The sequence below is a fragment of the Ammodytes marinus genome (assembly GCF_949987685.1).
Source record: "Ammodytes marinus genome assembly, chromosome: 2".
Taxonomy (NCBI): Eukaryota; Metazoa; Chordata; class Actinopteri; order Uranoscopiformes; family Ammodytidae; genus Ammodytes; species Ammodytes marinus.
Window position 1 is genome coordinate 7,671,276 of NC_137231.1, and position 8,315 is coordinate 7,679,590.

The 8,315-nt window shown below is 44.9% G+C and overlaps 1 protein-coding gene across 1 annotated transcript; it reads right to left on the bottom strand.

Annotated features, from left to right (window-relative positions):
- Positions 1–478: 478 nt before the first annotated feature.
- Positions 479–5,867, bottom strand: neff1 (neuronal intermediate filament family member 1; the record flags this gene model as incomplete). Its single annotated transcript, XM_080041481.1, is given in 5 exon segments — positions 479–827; positions 1,927–2,051; positions 2,303–2,620; positions 4,883–5,717; positions 5,719–5,867. Coding segments are annotated over 5 exon segments (1,776 nt in total).
- Positions 5,868–8,315: the final 2,448 nt, after the last annotated feature.

Below are 8,315 nucleotides of genomic sequence, written 5' to 3' on the forward strand. Positions count from 1 at the left end.
TCAAAAGTCTGTGTGCTGACATTGGGGGGTTTGGATTGCTGTGAATAACGGGTCATTAATGGCACATTCACTGTTGCTAGGATGAGGAACAAAATCTTTTCCACCGTTTTTTAAACACGGGGCACTTTATGACATCATGCTCGCTTAATGCACGTCTCCCTGCACTTAATGTAAATGATTTCAACTCTTCCACCGTTACAACACACCCATCCCCTTTCTATAGCTCCTTTCTCCAGCTAAAACCGTTTGTTCTAACCACTGCTGAATTACGAGACTGAAAAACACAGAAAGGTATGATGAGGCATCCCAAGTGTGCAGAAACTGCGTGTGTTGGTGTGTGTGAGTGTGTGTTTGTGACATAGATGACGTGAACAGAAACCACTGTACTGTAGCTCCATATAGTAAGTGACAGTTGTGATGAGGTTTGTGTAGGTATTGATGGTGATGAAAATGAGGATGATTCGGTAACACAAGCAGTTTAGCTCTTGCTGTTCTTGTTGGCGGGGCCCTCCTTCTTCTGCTCCTTCTCATCCTTCTCTTTCTGCTTGTCTTCCTCCTCCTCTTCCTCCTCTTCCTCCTCCTGGTCGTCTCCCTCCTCTCCCTCCTCTCCCTCTTCTCCTCCCTCGTTCTCCTCTCCCTCTTCCTCCTCTCCTTCAACCTCCTCTTCCTCTTCCTCCTCCTCTTCCTCAGGCTTGGCTCCGTACTTGCGGTAGGAGCCTAGGGAGTAGGAGCGTGGGGCCGAGGTGTAGGAGAAGCCCTGGTAGCCCGACTGGACCATGGCCCCACCCACGGAGCTGAGGCGGCACTCCTCGCCCTCCAGCAGCTTCCTGTATAGACAAAGAGACAAAGGGACACAGACAAGAGATGATGTCGTCCTCTAATTTAGTCTGGTGTCGTTGCTATATTTATCTCAGCATACTGTATTTCTCATCCACCGGGGATCGAATGTCAATGGACTATCAGTGGCGACACCTACCGCTGTCTGTTTTGGTGTAATTTTCCCAGAATGTTGACACATTTGCCGAGTTGGTTTGTTGTGAGGGTTCACGTCAGGTATCACTTCTGATACTCGTGTTACAGCGGGGAAAATAGCTGACATGCTTGAGTGAATGAGGGACATCGGATAGGATTCGTAATGCAACAATCGTAAGCCACACTTTTCAAGATGAAAATAGTTGAAGAATGATTTATTTGTATATAGTATAGATTTTCCATTGTGCCTTAACTTTTTATTTTCTATGATTTACTGTGTATATGTACAAACGCATTGTGGGGAAAGAGAGAGGGGTACTTTAACAATGATTGTACTCCATCAAGCCCACTGAGGCAATTTGTGATATTGGGCTATATAAATAAAAACTGATTTGATATATGACATTCATCAACAGTCCCCAGACTGTAATCAAACCAGGGATTTGGTGAAGGTATAGTATGCATGTTAGAAACTAGGCCACCCATGATAGTTTCATTTTAAGAATGCATAAAATAAATGTTGGCCTACAAATTAAAGTGGCTACGCGCAACTTTGAGTTGTGTTGATTCTAGCGCCATCGTTGGACAAAAGCGGAAGCGTCTTTACAACAAGGGTGCCTGCTGTTCTAAAGATATTTGGTAGCGTGTCTAAAGTAAAAATAGAATAAGGTGAAAACTTGTACTTGAAATTCTTGTCTCTCAAATTTAAAACTTTAAACTTGCTATTTAAACTTTCCACAACTAAACAGAGTGTTTTGCCTTACTGGCCTGCCTTGTTGACCAAACCTCGGAAAAGAGTTTTGACCTGTAAGAGATCCCCAGAACTATGATGAACTAAAATATGAGGGCGACATAAACAAAATGCAAAATACAATGATTACTTTCCAAACCCAAGTTCAGGTTGGTTCAATCTTCCAAACTGACTGCTGCTGTGGTGTTTGTAATGTAACCGACCTGTAGGCAGCGATCTCAATGTCCAGCGCCATCTTGACGTTGAGCAGGTCCTGGTATTCACGCAGGTGACGGGACATCTCTCCTTTGGTGCTGCGCAGGGCATCCTCCAGCTGCTGAACGGTCTCCTAAATGCACACACACACACACACACATGAATATAAAAAGAAAGGATTAGAACAAGATGTGATGATAAACTAAATGTGCTGCTAATAAAGATCTACAGAGATCCATTGTGGCCAGGTCTCGCTAGCAAAAAGGCTTCCACCTTTAATTTGACCTACCCAATTCATTATAGGATCATTCATGCAAAATAACAAAAAAAAATAAAAATAGAATAAAAATCAATCTATCACACTACATGGTGTCGTTAACCTACATGCATGTCTCCCATTTCGTTGTTGTGACGGTCCTCCATCTCTGCGATCTGCCTCTCCAGGGCCTCGTTGTGGCCCCTGAGTGACTCTACCTCCAGGGTGCGGGCCTGCACCTGCCTGCGGTACTCGCTCAGCTCCTCCTTGGAGTGCTTGATGGCGTCCTGGTTGCGTGCAGCTGCCTCGGTCACGCTGGCAAACTTGGAGCGGTACCAGTCCTCTGCCTGGGACTGGTTCCTGGCAGACAGGGTCTCGTACTGAGAGCGGATGTCCTTCAGCGCGGCGGTCAGGTCCGGTTTAGTCATGTCCATCTCAACGGACATCTGGAGGCAAACAGAAAGGCCCACATTGTTAGTACGTTTAGTTTAGCTTTAAGGCAACTGCTTAATTGTTCACATTCCGTTTAAATGCTTATACACTATTGTGTTTATGACTACATTTTTAACCTTGATAAACAATATTCATTTCGATTAAGGAAAGGATTTTGTTTGCCAACAAGAACAACAAAAAGTTTAAAGGTGCCTATGTAAAGTCATAGAGCAGGGTGGTGAACAAGATGTCACTAGTTTGAGTCCTTGCTTTGGGAGGGGAAAGAGCCTTTCTGTTTTCCTGGGCAGTTGACTTGATTTGTGTCAGTCAGTTGTTCTTTGAACAGAGGTGAGTGTAATTTAAAGATACTGCATTGCACACACAGCACACTGATTTACTGAGCTTGTTCAATTTCACCATGGGTGACACTGAAAAAGCCTTTTAAGCCACTGTAGCCTGATAGTGATGATGTTAGAATCTCAAAAATATTTGTTTCTTTCATTTTTATTTTACTATTAAGTATAATTTAACTATAATAAATAATATAAAATGTTTGCAGGTAAATGTTATCTGCTATGTCGCTCTCATCTGTGTGCTGCAGTTGGACTGTATTTCACCTGGTGACACACACACACACACACACACACACACACACACACACAGTAGCATATATGCATAAGGTGAGCAGGACATTGATGAGCTGAGGTGGACTGCTGCAGGACTGATGAATGCACTGCTGACTCAGGATTTTCTCCTGGGGGAAAAGATGCGCTGTCAATAGCTTACATGGCAATTATACAGCCTGCAGGGGAAAGAGGAGAAACCCCGGAGGAATCTACCCAGAAACCGTCACTGCTCTGACTGCATGTCGTATTTTATACTGCATGTTCAATATATCGATTTCTGCTGAGAGTTGCGGTGGAAGTGACTTATGTGACGTTATTCACTTCCGTGTCTTTGGGTTTTCTTACATTTTGTTTGCTGCATCTGCTGTTCCATAGTTACATAATAACTCAGCTTACCTCAAGGAGATTATTATATTTCTACACATGTCGATATGGTTGAGGGTTTTGTACATTAAAACCACTCCTGCCATAACCCCTACTGACCTACCAAAACTCTTTACACTTTTTCTTGAAAATACCTTCACATAGGCTATATTTGTTTTGCTGCTGGGCAAAAAAAAAAGTTAACATCGAAATGAACACAAACACAATTACAAGTGTACCTCATAGGGGCTGGTTCAGTCTGCAGCCCCTTGGGACGACCACACCCCTGATTTATGCGCTGTTTCTCCGCATTTTTCTCCCCCTCCTCCTCCCCCTCCCTTACTGAAAACATCACCACATTCTCACCGAAATATTAGCCAGCTAATGGCGGAACTTACGGTAGCCTTAGTTTACAATGACCTTGCTGCACTAAACGTAGCCTATGAAGGCTATAAAAGCGGATACTCCTGTTACACGAAACTCACATCATATTATCACGGAGAATTAGGCTACAACTTAACGGCATACTTTGTACAAAATGGCAGGGACGGCCAGAGGCTAAAACTACCTGCAAAAACAAACAGACAAGCTGTGTTGGCCATTAACATGTTGTAAAGTTGGAACGTGGGCACTTATTAAACTGAGGAGCGCGAGACCCCCCGGTTTATGAGAGGGAGGGAGGGACAGCGCGCGGTGCTGAAACGGAACTGCAGTGCCATCAATTATCCAGTGCGCAGTAGTTTTAGGTGAGAGACGCAGTATGTGCCTCTACAGGAAAAGTCAGAGTTATGTTATGTCTTCAAGGGCAACCCTGTTGCTGCAGCAGGTTATTGAACTCCTGGAATACTGCGGGAAACGTGCACATAATGTAAACAGTAACCTATGTAAACAGTTGTAGTGGACTATAAAGATTGTATCGGACTTTTCTTTTTCCCTATAACTTTTTTTAAAAATTGTATTTGCTTATTTTATTGTCTTTCAATTGCAATTTCTTTTAACTTTTAACAATCTGTTTTTGCTCTATGGTATGCCCTTGTAGAACACTTTGAAGAACCCTGTGTATGAATTGTGCATTATAAATAAACTTGCCTTGCCTTGTGACATTTTCTGTTATTAAAACATGTAATGGTCTAGTGAAGCTATTTGGGAAATACATGGATTAGCCTTCACGAAGTTTATCACTGTAAAGTCAGCCCACAAACTTCACTACCTGTAGCTGTTTTACAGTGATCAGTTGACTCATGGTAAAACATTTGGGTGTGTGACAAAGCGGGACCTGTCGCCTACCTGCGTGGCCTGCATAGACGCCTGCATCTCCACCAGCTCTTCCTCATGAACTTTCCTGAGGAAGGCGATCTCGTCCAGCAGCGACTCCACTTTCTTCTCCAGCTCCAGACGCACCATGGTGGCGTCGTCCACGTCCTTGCGGAAGCCCTTCAGGTTGCCCTCCGCCTCCTCTCGCAGCCTGCTCTCCTCCTCCAGCTTCTCCCTCACGCGCTCCAGCGTGTCGTTCATCTGCACGCAGTCCAGGTGCATCTGGCTCTTCTCGTGCGTCAGCTCCTCAACACGCGCCCGCAGCTCGCGGATCTCCTGCTCGTAGAGCTCGTGCAGACGTGACGGCTCGTTGTTGCGCTGGCGCAGCATGGTGACCTCCGCCTCCAGCACCTTGTTCTGCTGCTCCAGGCTGTGGACCTTCTCGATGAAGGACACGAAGCGGTCATTCAGGCCCTGCAGCTGCTCCTTCTCGTTGGTGCGGACGATCTTCAGCTCGTTGGTGACCGCGGTGGACTGGGTCAGGTCCACGGAGTCCTGCATGGAGGAGAAGGCGCGGCCGGGCGCCGCCGTCCTGCGGTAGGTGTTGGAGGAGGAGGACATGGCGGAGGGAGACCCATAGGTGCGCTGCTGGTTGCGGTATCCCGCAGACTGCAGGCGGGACGGGCTGCTGCCCACTCGGCCGGACCGGGGCGCGTCTCCGAAGATCTTCCGGTAGGAGCTGCTGCTGTAAATGTCGCCGGAGTAACTCATGTTTCCTTTGCCTTGGTGGTGCCCGGTCGAGGAGAGAGAAGAGAGTGTGTGGAGTTTGGGAGTGCGTGAGGGTGAGTGTGGGAGAGAGAGAGAAAGAGTGAGATGCGAGTGATGTCTGGCCAGGACAGGTGCTTTTATAGCGAAGGCGCCGGCGCATCATTTGACGCAGGGACAACAGAAGATGAGGGGAAACCTGCAAGCTTTTGCAGAAAGCCTCCGCCCTCTGGGGACACACGAATTCACTCATGCGGCTCCTCTTTTCTGCCTCATAGTTAAGGCGTCAACACACACCAACTCTGACTGAAGATCACGTTTTGTGAAGGGGCTTTATTTGTATAACTTAGACATCTATTGAACTTCAGTTTTCACAAAGTTTAGACTTATAAAATCACTTCATGGTAAAATCACACGTGTGTTCTCATGTTTCCCAGTGGGACTGTCTCATGTTGCCCCTAAACTGTCCACTGTCATTGCAGTTTTTCTTTGCTGTCCCAGCAGAATGGCAAAGGGGATCGATGTGTCGAGCTTTGCGCCATGCGGCCATGGGTGTGTTTTTTTGCTGCTGCAGTCCCGCATCCAGCCCCAACGACCACCGCAATATCGGAATACGGGATGAGACTCATTATAGTGGCCTGATTCTCCCAACAACCATCGCAGTGTATCATATACAGCCCTGGGACGAGGACGAATAAGTGGTGGATTGGTCATTTGATAGTTAGATGGCCGTGACCTCCTGTGGGTCATCGTCATATTGCATATCACAACAACAACAATAAGAACACCACATCATATAACAGAACAAGTTCGCTATGGTGTTGCCCATATAAAAACACTGCAGTCCTCTCCATTAGTCATCAAAATCTCCAAAACCTTCTCCAGTTCAGTTCATTTAAATTCTAATCACTTAATTTGTTTCCACAGGGCAAATAAAAGTCACGTCGAAAATAAACACATAGACATAATCCACATAAATTACAAAGACAATGTAAAAAGAAGAAGAAGAAGGACACAAAGTCATGCTCAATGCTGTGCATATTAAGAGCTTAGAGAAAAGTAGGCTTACATGATGTTTTCTTTTTCCTGCATATACACTCTTTGTAATTTAGATCACTAGAACTATTTGTGTACATGGCTGAAACTACATTTCACAAGTGTGCAAGATTCAAACATTCCAAACAGTCCTGATCCAGAGTATACTATCATCACATAGCCTAAAGTATTCAAATTATGTTGCTAAGCAGGCTAGTCACGTCGGGCCTCTGTGTGTGTGTGTGTGTGTGTGTGTGTGTGTGTGTGTGTGTGTGTGTGTGTGTGTGTGTGTGTGTGTGTGTGTGTGTGTGTGTGTGTGTGTGTGTGTGTGTGTGTGTGTGTGTGTGTGTGTGTGCGTGTGTGTGTGTGTGAGGTGTTTTAGTGCTGCGCAGAGCTGTCGCTGGCCTTGGTGCTGATCCAGGCTGAGTGCACGAGTAGGCCTACGGAGGACCACGCCCGTGTAAAGGGGAGTGAAACGCAGCAGCCACCCACGGGACTGCAGCCTCGCCACCTACAAACAGCACACAAGGCGCCTCCAGTTAGTACTCCTTGTCCCATGCACTGCCAGTCTGGAAAACAGCCCAACCAGTGAAAATGTGAGACACTGTCCCTGCCAAGTCATCCTAAATAGCCCCAGACTGTTTGTGATAAAACTGCTTTTACAGTGGGGATAAAAAGAGTAGCTTTTAGACTTTCTAAACGATGTAATGATTTTAAAATAGAAAAGTTGGAAACAAGATCACTGGAAATTTGGCCTTGAGTCAAATGTATTGCCATTGGGAGGGCGTGCTTGTTCAGCAACAACATAAACAATTCCTATCTTAAATCCTTGTCGTAAACACATTAAAGTGTATTTACGATTGGTTTTACTGCAATTCAGCTGGTTTGGATTTCATGTGTGTCTTTATATAGGCTATATATAGGGGAGAGTGGGGTAAGTTGTGCCAATGGGGAAGTTGTGCCACCCCTTGTTTCTACAAAACCATAGAATAAATTGGAAATGTGACCACATATTTAAGAAGAGCCATCCATTTGACTCATCCTGTAAAGAAGGGAGAAACATGCAATAAGATATAAGCACGTTTAAGCTCAAAATTAATTTGAAAGGCTTTTTTGCCTTTCAAATTAAAGTTTCCATGATCAAGGTTTTTTGATTATTGTGTCTGAACAATTACAGACATGTTTGAAAACATTTGACACATGTTTTAGTGCTTTAGTATGCTACACTTTGTGTCTATATAGTTAGCACGATGTCAGCCCTAAACTGCTGCATCATGCTTATTATTCAAAATTCTGGGGTTGGGGTGATTTGTGCCTGGGATGAGTTATAAGCAAGTAAGTAAGTAACATGTATTTATAAAAGCACATTTATAACAGTTTGCACTGTCCAAAGTGCTGAACATAGTGCATTCAGTAGGTAAAAAATGAAGGTAAAATAACAATAACAAAAATAAAAGACATAAAGCCCAGACATCCACATATAAACAAAGATAGTAGTGCAGAGATAAGATAGTTAATGGGGAGGAAAAAACCAGGGTGTACAGATGGGTTTTGAGCCTTTTAAAGGCAGAAATAGAGGGGGAATCGAATATGCCAGGTGGCAGTTGGTTCTACAAGGGCGGAGCAGCTAGTGCAAAGTAAACTTCTAGTTGTGCAATTGGCATGG